Source organism: Mauremys reevesii, linkage group 20 (assembly GCF_016161935.1).
Source record: "Mauremys reevesii isolate NIE-2019 linkage group 20, ASM1616193v1, whole genome shotgun sequence".
Taxonomy (NCBI): Eukaryota; Metazoa; Chordata; order Testudines; family Geoemydidae; genus Mauremys; species Mauremys reevesii.
The window spans coordinates 21,116,196-21,136,474 of NC_052642.1; the positions used below are offsets into that span (position 1 = coordinate 21,116,196).

The following is a 20,279-nucleotide window of genomic DNA, read 5'->3' on the forward strand; positions in this document are numbered from 1 at the left end:
CTATAGAGCAGTATAAAACAGTCATTGTCTGTATGAAATTTTAGTTTTTACTGACTTTGCTAGGCTTTTTATGTAGCCTGTTGTAAAATTAGGCAAATATCTAGATGAGTTGCTGTACCACTGGGAAGACATCTGTGTACCCCCAAGGGTACACATACCCCTGGTGGAGAACCACTGCCTTAACGTATGTGAGGTGCTCAGATGCTACAGAAATAAGCACCATAGAAAAATCTAATAAATAGTTGGAGATTTCTGAAGTAATTAGGTGTATATTTTACAATCTATTTACTGCTTATGTTATAAACTCATAAAAAGTGAAAATGCAATTCTGTTGTCATGAGAAACAAAGGAATGCATTCTGTTGCATACCAATGCTATTGCTTTTGGGAGATGCAATGAGTCAAGTCTATTTTATCAAATACAGCATGTTCTTACCCACTATGTCATTCCTCATTGCCTCTGTAATAGGTATTGGTTTAGCAGCATCTGGAGAAATATATTTGGTAAAAGTATTAACTGCATCCCGCTCTATACCTAAAAGAAGAAAACACATGTTGAACATTAGATCCATTGATGCATATCTATAAAATGAGTAAATGATATGCATTTTCACTTAGGAACAGGAAGCATCTACTCAGAAATGGCTCTCCTTTCCGCCAACCTTTTAACTTCCTATTCTATTCTCCAGACAGCAATTCCTATCATGACAGCCTTGTCTCTAGGCAGGTTATAGCACACCCCAAGCTACTGAAAGAACACCATGCACCAGCCAATAGGACTGAATAAAAGTGGTGCAGCTCTCCAATCCCTCACGTCCTCCACATGGGCTGAATATATTATCTCCCAAGCCCACCTATACCTCAGTAAAGCAAGAATCCTAAGAAAGCTCACAAACTCTGGCCCTCTTTATAGTTGTGCAGAAAGCTGCCACGTTAAAGTGGAATTCTGGTATTTTTTAAACTGAGGTATCAGAAGTACTACAAGGTCCCATGCACCTATTTTCTGTCATTCATCCATGTTGTTGCCCTAACTCCAAAAGACAGACACCATCCTTAAATACAGAAAATATGTTATAAGTGCAACCCCCTGAAAGAATTAGTCAATGAAAAAATAAGTTGCACTACCAGGCTGTGCAACATCAGACATCTATCTTTAGCTTGACATTATTAATACATGAACTGCATTTGCTTTTAGCCTCAAACACAAAGCTTGCGTAAAGGGTTGTTTCTCTTACCTCCGCTTTCAAGTAATCAAGTCCATAAATGTAATAGATGGAAACTAGAAACTATTTGAATAACACACAACCTAAATGTCACTTCTTAGTATAAAATTCCATTTAATTATATTATATTTCATTAAGACACATTGTTGGAAAACTAATTTGTTTATGACAAACGCTTAATGGGTAATACACTTTTACTTTACATCTGGAAATTCAGTTATAAGTTCAGTTTCTTCAGATCAAATGAGTTCGGTAAACATACAAAACTTAATTTTTGCTCTTTTGACAAGCTTGTCATTGGTAACTGGAAATTGTTAATACAGATGAATAGGCAAAGAAAGATCATTTTACGATTACTATTCTGAGTCAGATACTATGCAGAGGGCTTACATTACAACTAGAAACGGTTTCTCTCCTCTTATACACAAGAGCATCCAATCAGCAACAACATCTTTTTGTTCCAATTTGAATAAAAATAAAAATTGCCATTAGCTAATTTTAGTTTCCATTTAGCAAAAATGACAAGAACCCCCCAAAATTTGAATGAACTCTGCAGCAAACTCAGTGACAATGTCTAGTATTTCAGGCATCTATGCCCCAAACCCTTTAGATTCCTTTATAAAAAAAAAAACTCAGTTCCTGCAAACACCCCCCCAACCTTTTTTCAAATTGTAATAGCAACTAGAGGCCCCAAATAGAACTGGAGTTTCATTGTGCTAGATGCTGTACATGAGAAATGGTCCCAGCCCTAAAGACCTTACAATCTAAATATACAAGATAGACAAAAGTCAGAGGAAAGGGAGGCAATACTCAAGCAGACAATGTGTTGTGAAAGGGATGTTTCATTTTTTGTTTAGACATACACACATAATTGGACAGGTGCAGGATGAGGAGAAATGCAGAAGAGGATTACAAGGCATGCCACTTACTAACCTACTACCATAAATGATCAAATTAGTTTCTGTGCTCCTGCTCACGGTAATAAGTACTACTCCCAGCAGTAAGTGTGTGAAAGATTGAGCCCCAAATTAGAACAAATCAATTATGAGAAGCTTGATCAAATAAATCCAAGACAAAAACATTTTCCGTACACATTCTTGAGAGGATTTGTAATTATCTATGTTATTTTACAAGATACAATCTACACAGCTTCCAGACAGAGGCAACTATCACCCCCTCTTCCCCGCTGTCATTCAAGTTTTGCTACAATTTTTTAAAATAGAAAAGCCATTACAGAGATTGCCTTGATTTCACAAGATTACTCATATAGGTACAGTTACAATGCCAGAGTATGTAATCGTTTTGAAATCTGTTTGACAGCATAATATTTAACACAAATCTTTCAAAAGAGACTTATTGCAATGATACAAAAGAGTTCAGCCTAAACATTGGCCTATATAGTATCTTGACAGTTCCTGCTTTCAGAATTCAATTCTTCCTTTTTTTAAACCCATGCTGCTACTGAGAATTTTTGTTATATTCTATAGGGGGGGGGCGCACATCATTCTCAGCAGCAGTATGAGTCTGATTTTTATTTATCTTAAAGAAAGTTACATGGGATAAATCTAAGGTTAGAGCTCCATCATGGCTCTGTGGTCTAAGCAGGTCTGTTTGTTAGGGTATCAATGCTGAGAGTTCCTTTAGTGACTCAGTTAAAGGAACATGAGGTGGTTTTCAATGTGATCATTTAGCTTCGTCCCCCCTGCCCATCCACCTTTCCAACCCACAAACATTTTCTTTTCTCAGTGAAGCAGAATATCTGTTCTGTTACACCAGTCTAATCTCATTGACTTCAGTGGTCTGATGGCAGTACACGGTATACATCCCTGAATATTCAGCAGAGGTCATTTCCAAAGTAACCCCTCTATCTTAGTTCCCAAATATTTTATGCTGCTGCAAATGCCATTATTTTCTGTGGCACAATTAGTCCTCTTAACATGATGATTCTTCATCTCTCCATTCATGCCTTCCCTTAGGAATAATATTGCTTCTGCAGGAAAATCACCTATACTGTAAAAAATCTGATTTAATGGGTCTACTTTGAGAATCCTAAAATTTGATTAAGGATTATGTAGCACCATTACACTGAGCTATTTTACTAGCAATAAATTAGTCATCTTCTTTGAAAAAAGGTTACATATGTCAGTCAGCTGCAGCCATACAATAGGAGTAAAATGTATTTTTAAAAAGGTTTTTATTTACCCTCCCACATTCCTCCACTTGCAGACAAGAGGCAGAGGAACTGGCCATGTAAGAGAACCATTGATGCACTTACTTTTCATTAGTTTTCCTGACAAGTCCTTTAGTGCAGAGGAGGGGCTGTTTCTGTTTGATACTGTAAGCTTGGAAGAGTCTTGCTGTTCAGCTGGAACAGAATGGGTCCCTGCCTCAGACTTCCCAAGACGAAGTAACCTGGCATTATTGCTATCATGGCTTGACAGCAAGTGGTTCTGAACATTGCCAATTCTATCATTCAGGTTTGTAGGTACTGTCTTGGTCATGAGCAGATGGACTGTGCTGGAATCCTCCAACCTCTCATCAAGAAATCCAGTTGGAGAAGATACTGTGGTTTCACGCTGTTTTACTGAAGGAGACACTGGCTCTGCCAATGAACTCTGTTTAACTGTGTTCAGGCTGTGTGCTCTTATGCGGGACCATGTTGTGGAGTGAAAGCTTTCAGCCTCTAACCAGAATTTAACCAAATGTTCCATTCTACGCAGTGCCATAAACTGGATAAAATAAGGGAGGGCAACACTGTCCTGCAGGACTTGTTCAAGGGTCTTTGAAAGGCTTGATTTGGTCTCTTGAGCTTGATAATTCAGACACGATCGGCCTAAAGAAAAAGCATCAGAGAGTTTACACAATATTCTACATTTTGGCATCTGATATACAATTACCAAAATGCAACTGGTAGAGAGAAAGAGAGGATTCTGAAGTACCCATACAAGTTTGGTGTAAAATACATTTCCTACCCAACAAGTATTTGGAAAGTGGAAATGCCTACCATTAAAAAATATATATATTATTTATATTTGATCAGTCCAGTAAAGTTCTCATCCTATTGTCAAAAAGCCAGAAAAATTTGATTATTCAACCAATGTATCAAATATCTAGGCACAAAGAGGCCTTAAGCAACTAATCCTTACAACCATTTGCTAATGCATGTCTAGATCATGTGAGGTGGGAGTGCATGAAGACCAACCTACTTACACAGACTTTGCTTACTCCACTTTCTGCTACCTATGCTCTACATTTTCACATACTAAATCCATGACATCATTATAACTGCTACCTTAACTTTCCTCAAACTCTGAAGATAAGCCATAAGAATGCACTGATAACACTTTAGCAACATTGAACACTCAAGCCTTCCTCTGCTCACAAGCTGTGCCATCATCCATGAGTGAAATCAATCTGTGACAGTCAGTGGATGGTACAGTGAGCAGTGCCAAAAGGGCTTTTGAAAAGCATGTTTGATGAGCATTCCGACGTACAATGGGGAAGTTAAACATAAAAACCTCGTTTTTCAGTAGTGTTTAGTATTTCAAAAAATCAGAGGGGTAGCCATGTTAGTCTGGATCTGTAAAAGCAGCAAAGAGTCCTGTGGCACCTTATAGACTAACAGACGTTTTGGAGCATGAGCTTTCGTGGGTGAATACCCACTTCGTCGGATGCATGTAGTGGAAATCTCCAGGGGCGGTATATATATGCTACTTGCCTCAATGCTATCTTGTCCTAGTGGTCAGCACATATAATATTCATAGGATATGAAAAGATATGGCTCACCTATATTAGAGAACAGCAAAGTCTTACCTAGGTCTCCAAAATGTGCAGCCTCCATGTGACTTGGCTGCTTCTTAAGAGCAGCTGTCCGACTGCTAGAAAAAGAGTCCATGTTGGCGGAGATGGCATTAATTGCCACATGGCTTGGTCCCGCAGCCTCCAGCAAGGCATGATTTTTAGTGCTTCTTTGAGGGGAATGTACTGGTATTGCAGCTGGAATCAAGACAACAATGATTAAAAGAAAAAAACTTGCAACCTTTTCTACACCGTATCCCATGCTAAGTACCATGAGATGAGTTACAGTGTTAGCTCACCTGCATCCTTATTACAAAAACACCATTTGTAGTACTGCATGTCAGTCTCTGCTTAATAATCTGACCAGAGCAGGGGTACTAGAAATAAGTGGGTTCTCCATGCCAAAGATAAGATCACTTTAGCCTATGTATAGTGTTGCCCACTCTCCTTTATCACATTTGTTCAGCAGATAACAAGGACTCTATGTTTAAGTTTACACAAAGAACGTTAACCCCACGAGTCTGCCTGCCTCATGTATGAGAACTATCATAGCAGTCTTACACTTTTTCAATAAATGACAGAACATCAGCAGCAGCCCCATTCAGGACAAACAGATCAATTTCCACTTCTTTTTTGGAAACCTTTTAATGTGGTCAGAGAAAATATCCAATGCTCTGAAACCATCTGTGAACTTTAATAGGTACATTTAATCTTTCCAGAATAATTTTATCTTTGCTTACCACTAGAGAAAACAAGCTAGCAGAATAAGCACCGATGAGCAAAGAAAATAATTAAAAGCTCACTGAAGCGGAGACTATAAGTGCTAATACATAAATCTGTTGCAGCAGCATTAGGATAAGGATCATACTGGCTGCTTGAATTTGAAGAGAAATGAGAGGGAGGCTAGTTTCCTCACAAGAAAACAGAAGACAACATTATGCCAATATTCATTTTAGAGACTTCTGGGATATTAAGTATGACTAGAATGCCAGGCAAAGAGATCCATCCCACCCAACCTTATTACACTATTACATAACAATGGATTTTACTGATGTGTCAAGGAAACTTGTTTCAATGGCTTTAATTCTTCACACCTCTTTCATATTTGCAATATCTAATGACACATACAGGCTGGGAATTAATACACTTAAATGCCCACACAACAGGCACCTTAGAATTAATGATATGGTGAGCTGATCTCCTAACCTAAATATGACATCCTGGTTTGTTTTTATGGCCCTTTGCTGTTCATTAGATGCGACACTATAGGTTAGATTTGTTCACGTAATTATCAATTACCTGTTGAGGATTTGTGGTCTGTTTTCTATACTTTTAATCTATGGCTGTATGGTTTTGTTTTGCTAAGTTAGCTATGTAGAGAATACAATCTAATTTACAACTCTGGGTAAGTATAGTCTCCCTCTCCACTTGTTTGAATGTACATGACTGAATAAACATGAACACAGGCCTGATTCTGGCAAGTAGTCACTGGAAATAATTTGTAAGATATGTGGAGGTTTTCCTTGAATTGAAATATTTGGTACTGAAATTCTGCTTGCTATTCTCCAAGAAGCCTTTGGTATGTGTTACAGACAGGAATGGGAAAACACATGTTCTTCCAAGCCTGTGGGAAGCAGCTAGTTGCTTGGCTGACCACAGCAATTGAAGATTACTTGCTGGAGGACACTGTGTAGAAAAAGAGACCCATCTGATAATGGTATAACCTTTCTGATTTAGATTTAAGGCTCCTAACTTTATTATAAGCAGAATTTAAGTTTAATAAAACTCCAAGGATGAAACACCTATTCTAAAACTTCTAGATAGTGTTAAATCTCTAACCTCATATGATGCAGATCACTGAAGAGTGCTCTGCCAAACAAGGAAGCTGCTCCCATTTTGCTCAACATCTGCAGTTCTTGTTCTGTAATAAACTGAATTGTATTTGAAGTTTTATTTTACTTTACACAGTGGCCATGTCATAGCCTTTCCTTAGCAATCTGCTTGAACTAATAAGTTGTCATGACTAATAATTGCTAACTTGGTTAGGATGACTTTGCTTCTTGTACTGCTTCAAAGATAAATCAACATGCTCAAAGATGCTTGTACACTTTACTTAAAGCCCAGGTAACACTTTATAAAGTACTGAAATAAAGTTATATTTGAGGCACATAAAAGCAGTTTAATTATTGTAGCAATACTAAAGGGAAGCTGAACTAAAAAGTGAACATGTATCAAACTGAAAACAATGGACAAATTAGATGTGTTGTTTTCCCATGGCTTAACAGAGTGTTACCAACAAATCAAGGAAAATTTTCGACATTAAGTCATGTAACGACTACAAAATTTCTATACTATTTAGTGTAGTATTAGGGTAGCTACTCTTTCTGAAAAAGATTTGGACCTCCATTCCACTGGTGTAAGTCTGAAGGCACTCCTGATTTCAACTGAGTTGCTCCATATTTACATTAGTAAAAGCAAAATCAGAACCTAGCCTCCTGTTCTGTAAGTTAGGCAATGCAGAGTCACATTATCAAAATTGCAAAATAAATTACATACCAGAAAAAGCTCCCAAAAACCTCAGAAAGCAAACTACTGCAGATAAGGAATAATCACTATTTGCAAGGTGATAATTTTGGAATAAAACCTAAGAAAGAATGACCAACTTTCCATGCTTCCGGACCTGGTAAGATGATAGTTATCAGGAAAGATTAGTTTTCAATTTACTATAGGCCACCTGGAGATAGATTAACTATTTACTTTCTTTAGTACAAGGTGTACTCCTCTTCAGTGATAAGGAAATGTACAACTGATTACAAAAAATATGGCAGTGTTGTGGATCTTATTGTCTTTCCATAGAGTTCAGTAAATCTTGAGCTTACTTTTAATTGCTTTTACATCTGTGGTCTTCTCTTGTTCTTTGCCTTTCACTGTAAAATATAAAGGAAGGAGTAAAAAGCTATTTCAGGTTTGTGATGGCATGGACTGTTGAAGGAGAATATAAAAATCTCAAACTCAGGACTTGGTGGGTAATGAAATTAGCAAATAAGCACCTTTTTGTTTTAAAATATATTTGTTATTTTCAACTCTACACACACATCCAGTAGCTGGATGGGGATGTTAAGCTTTTTATACAAAACCTGGTAGTTCATTCTTAAAGATTAAATTTCACAAAAATTAAAACATTTGTATTAATACAAACATCCCGTAAAGCTCATGTATTATGTAATTTAATTTAGGCAACCTACAAGATTGGTTATCTGATTTCTTATTTAAAATAAATTCAAAATATAAACTGTTTTCAAAACAAAATTAAAGGATGAACTAGTTGCATTTTAAAACAAAATATTGGCAGATGTTTTCAGTGAACCACACAGCACACAATTTTGGAAAAATTATATCCCCGCAGTATTATCTGAATACCAGTAGTGTGCCCAGTGTTGTATAGACATAAACGGAGTTTGTCCTTGCCCCTGACTTTACACAGCAGTATGCAATATAGAAATTTACAATAAGTATAATTCTGACAAACAATATTGCTCAAATATAAATAATACAATGGTTGACTGAACTTGAAGCACAACAGATTTAAAGAAAAAATGTGAAGTTTTTAGGAAGAATCTGAAAGACGAGAATGAGGAAGTCCCAACGTAAGGAACAGTATAGAACAAAGCATAAAGACTGAAGGAGGACGTGAAGATGACTGAAAAAAGAATAAATTTATCAGTGATAATCAAAAAAAGTACACTGGCATGTGTAAAAGGAAAGCCTAATCTCATAATACAGAAGTGCAGGGGGGAAATAGGTTACTATTTTAGGATAATACCAATACAACCAAATAAACTGTTCTATGTAGCATTATGACAGGCATTTTTGGCCACAGCTTGATTCTTTGTCAAAGTTAAGACACATACATATCTACCTACTTACCAATCCATTCATGACAAAACTAAAAAATACCAGCAAAACTAAAACCAGCAAACATTTCCATTGGCTAAGAAAGCAAGTAATATGCTCAATTACCGAGGGACAATCTACACTCATTCCTATATTTGCTTTCTACAAGCAACTCTCTGTATAACTTTTCATGAGTGATGTACCCAAGTATTCGGATTCACCTTAATTTGGGTTATTGCTGATTAAGCATTATATGTATTTTATGACTTTAAAAACAAACTTTGTACTTGTGGATAATCTAAACATTATACCCAGATGTGCAGACACTTTTTTCTTAACCTGTATATTATATAATTTAACATTAGCTTTAATAAAATTTTTAAATTTGGATTTTCGTTTGCTTCATCAATGAACAGGTGCAGATTACTTCTGTCTACTACACTTACGCTAGTGACTACATTAGATCATGTAAAATCGTTTTCATCTGAGATATTTATGATGACTCAAGTTTTAATTCATTACTGATTTTCAAGTTTGGCCAATACTGCCTTGGACCCAGGACCTCTAATAACCCTAAAGGACTTATCGGATCAAGTCCCTAAACTGTATATACACCTCTACCTCAATACAACGCTGTCCTCGGGAGCCAAAAAATCTTACCGTGTTACAGGTGAAACCGCGTTATATCAAAATTGATTTGATCCACCGGAGTGCGCAGCCCTGCCCCCCCCGGAGCGCTGCTTTACCGCGTTATATCCAAATTCGTGTTATAACTGGTGGCATTATAAAAGGGTAGAGGTGTACTTAAATTAGTGTGAGAGTGGGACCACTTGTCTAAAGCTTCAAGGTTTTGAGAATTATTCCAACTCCTGACACCTGCACTCCCTAACCTCAAAAAAATATACATTTAGAAGATGTAACTTTCAATGGCAAAAAGCAATATGTACATGACTCCCAAAAACTCTATCATTACATATCCTGGAGAGCAAAAAAGAGAACTTATTTATGGATGATTTATCTTTAGATTCAAAGAACTGGGACACAAACAATAACAGAAGCCTTGATACTGAACATTAGACCACAGAGGAGTTTATATATATAATTTTTTTTTTAAATGTCTAAGATCATTAGTAAATGAACTAAATAGATTACAATTTCACAAGTATATCTGCACTTTTCTTGCTGTGTCATGTTATGTATCTTGCTGCGCATTTGCAAATATAGAATCTTACAAGGGACCAGAGATAAAAAGGTAATTTAGCAAGCCAAAAGTCTTACATATTAACAAAGTGCACTGTGTTTGAGCAATGGCTTGCCCCATAGAAGACAGCAAAAAAAGGGCAATGTGTCCACAGCCTATTTGCTCCAAGATGCATTTCTACTTCACGTTTTCTTTCAACTGGTAGCTTTAAAGGCCTGTCCTCAAAACAGTCTCTGACCAATTTACTAGACAGAAGGTGCTATTGAGCTTTGAAATGGTAGTTGCAACTTCCTGCATTCCCAAGATCAAGCACTTTGCACCACTGCAAAAAACACAAGTAGTAATCACTTACGCTTTGTGCATGCATCCCATTCACAAACGTTGCATGCTACACATGTTGCACAGTAGGAAAATTCACAAGCTCTTACGCAAAAATAATCTCAAAGTTAGTTGTGGTGGTAACAGTGTACAACAGGTGCATGCAAGAATTCCATTCTTCAGTCCTTCGTGGCCTATTCAGCAAGGGACCCCGTCAATTAAGAATGGCAAACCTCAGTCTCCCTTCCCACTATTGAGGAACAAGAAACATTCTACAGAGGTACAATACCAAGAACATGATTGTCGTTAGATTTCTGAACAGCAATCATAACAGAATTATTTGGTGACTAAGGCTATATTTGATCTCTTTAGCAAAGCAAAGGAGGTCAATCTACCAGCAGAGACGGAACCACTCATGACTGAAATGAAAGCCTCTCATGCCAAAGGCAGAAAAACCTGCATCTTACACCACTGTAAGGACCCTGTGCATTTGCTAAGATATGTTAGAGCTCTGATGGTTATATTTAAGCATCCACTTAGGGGGCCATATCTTGCCACTGATGTATAGACAGAGCTCACCACTGCCTTTTAATTTTTAAGCTTAACCAAGAAACAAACAAACAAAGTGCTGACTTGAGTTTATTTAGATGGAATGAATAATTTACCCCCCGCCCCGATTATGGTGATTTAAAAAAAAACAAATATCTAGAAACTTAGTGCATCTTCACTTAAGATACCATCACCAATTTTAATTTGGCCCCTGCATCCATACATGGGACAATGGCATTGTCCTAGGAAGGGTGATCACTATCCACAGAATACAAAAACCCTAGATGAAGAAAAGGAACCTGTATTCTGCTTCACCTACAGCACATGCAAGGTCAGCTTCCTCATCTATTCAAGTCATTTCTTCACATATTTACTTCCTGCAGTTTGCATTACTGCCCAAAAGAGTATTCAGTTTCTAACAACACAGTACTATTAATTGAAGTGCATGGCAAATTTGTGGGAATTCAGAGACCTCACAGAGCACCGGATGTGAAAGTCAATCATGTCTCCTCCTCCCCATGCCCTGATATAACTCACAGATAATATTATCTAAATAATCTAACATTTGGATATTTGCACATCCATCACCTGAAGCTTTATTACAAACTTGACATCAGCATAGTTAAGATATATATGCTTTGATTGTGTTGGATGACAGGTTTGACAGATGTTTTCTATCAAACTGTGAACTTTGTATAGATGATTCCTATGTAATTGATGTGGTTAGCTAGAAAAAAAGATTGGTTTAAATCTAGGTGGTATACTTTCTAGCATATATTAGTATTCTACCATGGAATTTAAAACATGTTTTGGTATTTATGGTGAACATTTTAGGTTGTATGCTGTTTGGGGCAGGAACTGTCTCTCTATGTTTGCAAAGTGCCTACAAAATAAGTACTGTAGGGAGATATTTTAGTCAAAAAAATCTGCATCTTACGGCTGTAAAAAAATTATTTTTGTCAATTAGGCAAAAAATTATGAAGTCACCAAAATATTTACAACTCAGAGTTAAAAATGAAAGTGATATTGAAAACATGCTTGTAACTTCCAGTTCCATCTAAATAAATATTTAAGTGCATAAGCTACCAGTGAAAACTTCTTTGGCCTCTACAGGCTGAAAAGATTACTTACAAATAGCTCATTCATGGAACACTGGCCTTGAAAATCTTCCAAGTACAATCTATACAAACTATAACTACTAGAATCAAGTCTTTACATGGCAAAATATGAGCACATTTTAAAAAAGCTCTTACCCCAATTTAAATATTTTAAATATTTTAGAGAGGCATTTCAATCTCCAGTTATATAATTGTTCTGCACAATAGTCAATGCAGCATTATCAGTCTGACAGCCATTAGAACGGGAAGTATAAATGATGCAGACCCATGAATTGGCAACTCATCATTTTACATTTATACTAGAGGTTAGCACTTTCATTTTGGAATAGAGTAATTCAAACCTTGATTAAGCAACTTGGGATTCTTGTTTTCCACTTTTTTTTTTATGTAGACCCTCAATTTATACGTGACTGTAGACATTAAAATATTTAAGATGACTAGGTTTTACATAGATTATTGAACATTATTGTCCAGATGAAAATTGTCTGGGAAAGTCAGCACATATCCCATCTAGCTCAGTAATTTTTAACATATGTAATTTGTTACACTGCATCAGAATAGCATCATTCTCAATACCTGATGGATCAAGTCCGGTCTCAGTTACCTCTAGTGACAACGATTACTCAGTTTCCCTTGTCTTCCATTGTCTAACTGCTTTAGCTAAAGACTGTTAATTGTTCTTCCATGCCAACTGTAATATGACATAGTTCAAATTGTCCCTACTTAAGTGGCGACATGGGATGCTTAAGTATTCTAGTATCACTGTCAGCAACAAGCAGAACAAATTCACAAAGCAATAGTTACAGATACAGGAATGATAGTACATGCATATAGGCTATGTTTCAAGGAGTAAAATATCACTACAAGAATTCTGCTTTCACCCCGCTGCAGCCAATCTAGGTGGTATCATATCATGTGCTTAAAGCTAATTCTGAACAACAACAATAGCCATGTACATTAGGAGTTACAGGTCTGATAGAATTTCCACTAACAGCCTTCATTTTCAGAGGACTAAGAGTCAGGCTGGTGCAGCCTGCCATATGAGGTCTAAGAATTTTAATATATTTAGTGAGAAAAATCAGTTTGCCAAGAAGGATGAGCAAATGTAAGCTGTCTTGTATCATTTTATATGTGCATCAGTTAACCCTTCTTCTTACATCATGGCAGGAGTGTTTATATTATTTCTAAGATAACAGATGGGTGTGTAATTTGGCCTTGAATATCCTCACTAATGAGAATTTCATAACCTTCTATAACCTCCTTTGGCTGCTGGTTCAGATGCCTAACAAATCTTATAGTTACTTTTTTTCCTTCTACTATTCAACCCTAAATTTCCCTAGCCCCTTGTCTTATGACCCACCTTCATCAACTAAAGATGTAGTTTATTATTTCCCCATGTATAAGAGCTCTAGATATTTATAGACAGTTCTCTCCTTCCTCAGTTTTCACCAAATACACCCAGTTCTCTTCATCTTTCCCAACTTTGTCTCTTATAAAAATACTATAGCAATTTGCTCCAACTATATTGATTTTGGACACAGTACCTTGGTTTTTAAATGAGGATGGTGGGGGTTATTCAAAACCTTTTGTTTGTTTTCTCCAACACCTCCAATTTACAGCTTCCCTAAAATGCAGTATCCAAAACTGAAAGCAGCTCTCTCAGGCCTAATCAGTTCTCAGGGCAGCAGACCAACAATCTGCCTTGTGTTATATGTAAGGCTACATTTTTACTCACAGGTATTTTTAGTAAAAAACATGGACAGGTCACAGGCAGCAAACAAAAATTCAAGGCCCACGACCTGCACTATATACCCCTGACTAAATCTTGGGGAGTGGTCAGGGGTGCCACATGTGCTCGTGGGGTGCCACAGGTGCTTGGGGTGGGGCCCCGGGGAAGCTGTGGGTGCTCGGGGCTGGTGCTGGGGGGAGACCCCTGCTGGTGCGGATGGGGTGAGGGGGAGTTTGGCGGGACTGGCAGGCTCCTTAACTGGCTCCTTGCAGCTCCCTGGAAGTGATGACATGTCCCTTCCTCAGCTCCTAGCTCCGCACACTGCCTCTGCCCCAAGCGCCGGCTCCATAGCTCCCATTGGCCAGGAACCACAGCCAATGGGAGTTGTGGGGGCAGTATCTGTGGGCAGAAGCAGTACGCAGAGCTAGGAGCTGAGGGAGGGACATGTCACCATTTCTGGGGAGTCCCCCAAGGTAAGCACCACCAAGAGCCCTCACCCCCTCCCGTGCCCCAACTCCCAGCCCTGAGCCCCCTCCCACACCCAAACTCCTGCTGCTGGGGGGGGGCGGGAAGAGGAGGGCAGGAGCCCGAGCCCTGGGCCAGCCACACCAGCTGCTGAAGTTGCGGTGGTCCTGGAAAGTCACACAATCCATGACTTCTGTGACAAACTCACAGCCTTAGTTATATTTCTATTAACGCAACCTAGAAGAACTGGGTTTTATTTGTTTGCACTATCACATTTAAAAGCAGCAAAGAATCCTGTGGCACCTTATAGACTAACAGACATTTTGCAGCATGAGCTTTCGTGGGTGAATGCCCACTTCCTCGGATGCAAGTCTATAAGGTGCCACAGGATTCTTTGCTGCTTTTACAGAACCAGACTAACACGGCTACCTCTCTGATACTTGACACTATCACATTTAGTTTCAGCCACTTCTGCTAAAACCAATAATCTCAGATCCCTTTAGTCATAAGTACTATCAAAATCAGTATCCCTCTATTTTATATTTGACTATTCCTTCCTATGAGAATCTCTTTGCATTTGTCTTTATAATAATAATAATATATGGAGATATACCTATCTCATAGAACTGGAAGGGACCCTGAAAGGTCATCGAGTCCAGCCCCGTCTTCACTAGCAGGACCAAGTACTGATCTTTTGCCCCAGATACCTAAGTGGCCCCCTGAAGGATTGAACTCACAACCCTGGGTTTAGCAGGCCAATGCTCAAACCACTGAGCTGTCCATCGATGGATTTCACTTTGTTTCCATACCAGTTTATCAAGACAGAGTACCTGTTCCACAATTCCCTTTATTGTCTACTCTGGGGAAGGTTATTTCACACAAGAGCCTACATAAAAATAACTGCATACAAAAATACTTCAGTGTACAGAGTTGAAGAACATTTTGTATCTGACCATTAGTTCACAGCTGGATCTATATTAGGATTTCATGCTGCTGCCCATCACTATGGTATCTGAGCACCTTCCACGTAATAACTGATGACAACAGCAAAGTCTGTGGTGGACTTCATGGCATCTCTGAAACCTCTCCCATGAAAAGTGGGGGGTTAAAACTGTTTTTCCAGGACTACTGCACTAATCCCCACACATAAGAGAATTAGTGCTGCTACTTTGGCCTTGAAATCCTGTAATAACGTGTAAAGTACTTCCAGTCATATGTGAAAAATATGAGCCTGGCCAATGAACACTCCTATCTAACCTTATAAAATCTTCTCACTCTCTCAAAACAAAAAATGCAGTTTGGATCCATTTTTCCATAACAAGACACTTTACAAGAGACTCATATCAGCCACTTAACTGTTGTAGAAGCTCTTGAAGGAATGATAGTTTTACTACTTGAACTACGGTATTATCACAGGTTGACAAGATTGCCTAACACAATAAAACACCTGGATTACCCTTCAAATGTGGAAGTGATTTCCATTTAAAAAAAAACATCAAGCCTGTGCAAATTAGAGGTATTGTTATACAACATTAATTTTCTAATGATTCAGACCGCAAATACCAACAGGATTATTTCGTTTTCAAAGAACAAGGAAGCAGTAAGACTATAAAATCGACTTGAAAAATGTCAAACATATTTGGCTTTAAAATCTTATATTTTAAATCATATTTTACCTTTTTCTATTAATCATTTTCAGTTATTATCCATATACCCCCATTTTCTGTGTCAAATACTGGACACACTTACTGACTAATCAACCATAATCAGAAGAATAGTTAAACATGGAAGACTCTGCTGACTGAAAAATAGCCTGTTAAAGAAAGCTGTTGAACACCAGGAATTCTAGGAAGTATCTACTGAGCTCCCATAGGACTCGAGTTCTTGGCAGCTTTCAGGATCAGACTTTAGTCCCCAAACACTAATAGCATGCTGAAAATATTTTTCCCTAATCAAAATGTGAGCACCTCTGATTGTACATTTTGAATTGAAAGTACAACAGATTTACTCCAGGTAAAAGTAAGGTTCTACTATTTGTTTTAAAGGGATTCATCTTTTGTAAATGAAATTAAATAGACTAGCTCAAACTGTAAAACCCAGAATGCATGTCATTTATTTCGAGTAATGAAAATAATGGTTAGTTTCTTTACCTCATTTTCTTAACACAGGAAGGCTTAGTTACATTTCTTGAGGGATGTAACTTCTCTAGAGACTGATTATGAAGCGAGGAATTTAGCACCCATATGTTAAAAAAAATAAAACACCCTCTATGTTTCAATTGACTGCTTTTAGACCAATTCAGCAACAAAATCTAAACCAGCAGTTCTCAAACTGTGGGTTGGAACCACAAAGTGGGTCGGAACCACAAAGTGAGTCGCGACCTGTTTTAATGGGGTTGCCAGGGTTGGCTTGGACTTGCTGGGGCCCGGAGCCAAAGCCCAAGGGCTTCAACCCTGGGCAGCAAGGGTTGAGGTTACACCCTGCCAGTCTTGGACTAAAGCCCTTGGCCTTCTACCTTGGCCCCCACACCCACAGTGGTGGGGCTTGGGCTTTGCCCCTCCCACCCAGGGCAGCAGGGCTCAGGCTTGGGTTCCCCCACCTGGGGTCGTGTAGTAATTTTTGTTGTCGGAAGTGGGTCACAGTGCAATGAAGTTTGAGAACCCCTGATCTAAACCATTAACTGAATGATTACCTGTATTCATTGCACAAAAAGAGGAATCAGGAAAATAGGATACTTAAAATATTAATATCTTGAGTTACGCTACATAACTTTTGTATAATAAGCTCGTTGGGACAAGGACTGTATCATCTGTGCTTCTGTCCAGCTTTTAGCACAATGGGTGCTTGAGGCTTTAGGATACTATCACAATACAAATAGCTAATACGCTGTGTTTTACTATATCATGCAAGTGTTATTTTAATTTGGTAAAATTTAACAAGATGGAGTGGGTTAATGCAAAATTTTATTTGTAGTAGTCTACCTAAAGAGGAAACAAGAAGTGTGCAACATGTAATAGTTATCTGTTTTACAGCTGTTAAACCATGCTTTCCTTAAGAGAATGCAAACTCTGACCTTGCTAGTTACAACTATTTTGAGAAACATCCCAATGAATGAAGCTGCTAGCTGCATCACCAAGATTTCAAACCAGGATCTATTTCACAATTTGCTTAGATTTCCTGAGGTCACAGAAAGATCCTTGTTACAAGGCAAGGAGAAACTGCAGCAGACATCTCACTCTGAGATACAGCAGCCAGGATAAAACAAAGGAGTTTAAACCCATCATAACACCCCCAAACCAGGCCTTTTTTTTATTTTGGTGGGGTGAAGGGTGGGAAAGAGCCAGGGTTATTTACTGAAAGCAGAGCTGACAGGTCCCACTCATTTGGAGCGAGATTCAGTCATTTCAGATTATTTTTTAGACTCCCTTGTTCGAGGATTGTTTGCACTGCATGCTTCAATAAAATGCTTAATAGTTTTGAAGTCTTCATCAAAGACATCATCATATCTTGGACATCCCTGAAAACATGCAAGGGGAAGCACTTATCGACAGCAGAGAAGGGGAGAGAAAATGGGTGTCCAGAGGGGAAAGAATGTGCAGACCCCTGGCAGGCTGGCTCTAAGGGGGAAAGGGGTGGGTGGGGGGAGGCTCCTACAATCCCCTGTCCAAGGTCCTGCCTCCTCCTCTGTACCCCAGGGGGCTAAAAGGTCTGGGTCCCACACCTCAGCCTCTCTATGTGCCCCCAAGAAAGAGCAGTTCCCTCCCTGTCACCTACAGCCGCCCATATCCCCAAGCCTCCTGCCCCCCATGTTCCCTCTCCTAGGGCCTCCTGCCCCTCAATGTTCCCTCCCCACCGCCATGCCAGTCCCTTCCCCTCCTCAGCCTCTCCCTCCTCAGGCCGGCTGCCCCCCGCGGCCCCGCCTTCCCCGCAGCCTCCATCCCCATGGCCCTGCTGCCCCTCACCTTTCCGCCTGAAGAAGGACATGGTGCCGGGGCGGGGAGGGGGGAGAACAGCGGGCCGGGCTCCCTATGAATGAGACTCCTTCCTCCTCCTGCCGGCTCCTCTCCCTCCGCCTCTTCCTCCCGCGGAGCAGCCAGCAGCCGCCATATTGTCAACAACCGCCACCGCCAAGCTCCCTCTTCCGGGGGGAACGGAGGCGAGAGGAGAGCGGAGCTCCTGAGGCATCACGGGAAACAGCGGCGCGGCAGTACCCGCGGCTTCTTGCCTTCCCCCAAGATGGCTGCCCGGGCGTCAGACCGCCATGCTAAGTACGGGAAGCCGCTTAGATAAGGGCAAAGGGACCCAGAGCTGGTAGCCATCTTGGATGATGGCAAAATGCCCCAGGCTAGGCTAGGGCAGGCACCCATTTTGGATAAGGGCAGAAGGCGCCAGAGAGAGCTAGGCCCAGTCAGCCATCTTGGATAAGGGCAAGAAGCCCCAGACCCGGGAAATTGGGGCTTAGTCCTCATGTTAAAGGCTGGGGGCGGGGAAGGAAAAATGTCAGTTTCTGCTGTGGGGCTAACTCCGCCTTTATGATGTCGCATTTGCCTGGCTGTGGTGTGATGTCATCAGGCTTTGATGTAACAGCATCATGCGGCGTCAGGGCATCCTGGTGCCATGATGTAATGTCCCATTGGGTCAAAATGTCATCATGCCGAGATGTGATGTCATTGCGCTGTATTATAACAGCATCACCTGGTCTCAAAACACCACGGTGCCATGTCAACACATCATCACGGCCATGTACGGTTGCCAATTGTGGTTGGACATATTAATCACATGACATCATAGTTAATTAAAGATAAATCTTTATATCCTGGAGACTCCAGGACAATCCTAGAGGGCTGGCAACCCTACTGCCATGTGCCATCACAGTGGATCAAATCCTTGTTCTTGCTACATGGCACCATCACACTGAAGTAGCGTCATTGTGGCACTCACAGTGCTTCCATGCTGTGTCAAAATGTCATCAGAGCACAACATAGCTTAATCATTTTGTCTCAAAACACCCACATACTGGTGTCGTATAGCCAGCAAAAGTTCCCACCCTACCTAGTCTTAGCCAGAACTTAGAGATACTTTGACTTGTGACATTAGGTCGCACAGACTGTGTCAGTTAGTAAGGGTTCATCTGTCTCCAGAACCCTCTTTGTATTCAGACAAGCAAATCTTATTTCTTCTCTACCACAAAGGACATTAGAGTTATGACACAACATTGCCATGATTATTTCTAAAGAGTTGTATAGGTACCAAGTCCTTTACAAACAGTTGAGACAACAGAATTAAATTCTCTGCCCTGAGAAGTATAGAATCTAATTCTGACAGCATGGGAACATAAAAATTTCCATTCTGGATCAAATCAATTGTCCATCTAGCTCAACAGATTCTTTCTGACAGTGGCTTGTATCAGTTGCTTCAGAGGAAAGTGTAAAACCCCCATAATGGACAATTATGGAATAGCCTGTCTCTGGATAAGATTCTGCCAAGTCCCCGATGTAGGTGTAATAGTAGCTTCTGGATTCAGTTGATGCTAATATCTTTCACCAAGATTGCAACACTATCCTTGCAAAGTACCCATCCTGCAAAGACATAAAGTACTTAGTTTAACACACTACAAGTAGTCCCAGTTAGTCTAATGAGACTATTTGCAGTGCAAAGAGTTAAGCACTATCTATGAGTTAGCAGGATTGCGGCCCAAGGTCTTACATCGTAACAAACCCTGAGGGTCAGTAGTCACTGGCTACAGTAGATACTATTGCATCTGGCTTGTGACCTGAAGTATAATGTTTTTATTCAATGCAATACAAATATTGCAACACAAATAACATTTGCAGGCTCAAATGTCCATTTTGGACATGGGAAAATCCTTAAGTAGAAGTTTGAAGGGTGGACCTTAGAAAAACCCAACCTTTGTTTAATTGCATCATGCAGTCTCAGATATTACAAAAATCCTGCTTGAGATTTTTATAAATAATTAAAAAATCC

At 39.5% G+C, this 20,279-nt stretch overlaps 1 protein-coding gene across 6 annotated transcripts in view; it reads right to left on the bottom strand.

Moving 5' to 3' along the window:
* Nucleotides 1–18,774, bottom strand: part of AKAP10 (A-kinase anchoring protein 10) — a 53,541-nt gene extending 34,767 nt beyond the window's left edge. For 3 of the 6 annotated variants that reach the window (XR_005590083.1, XR_005590082.1, XM_039507710.1), the window contains exons 1-5: nucleotides 18,257–18,774; nucleotides 7,900–7,947; nucleotides 5,036–5,218; nucleotides 3,498–4,055; nucleotides 436–534 (exon numbers count right to left, since the gene is read on the bottom strand). Coding sequence is in view for 4 of the 6 variants with exons in the window: in XM_039507710.1 (XP_039363644.1) it covers nucleotides 436–534; nucleotides 3,498–4,055; nucleotides 5,036–5,218; nucleotides 7,900–7,947; nucleotides 18,257–18,278 (910 nt within the window). In the remaining 2 variants the exon portion in view is untranslated. Of the gene's footprint in view, nucleotides 1–435; nucleotides 535–3,497; nucleotides 4,056–5,035; nucleotides 5,219–6,859; nucleotides 6,952–7,899; nucleotides 7,948–18,256 lie in introns of all 6 variants that reach the window. The other 3 variants (XM_039507712.1, XM_039507711.1, XM_039507713.1) reach the window with 3 other exon arrangements.
* Nucleotides 18,775–20,279: the final 1,505 nt, after the last annotated feature.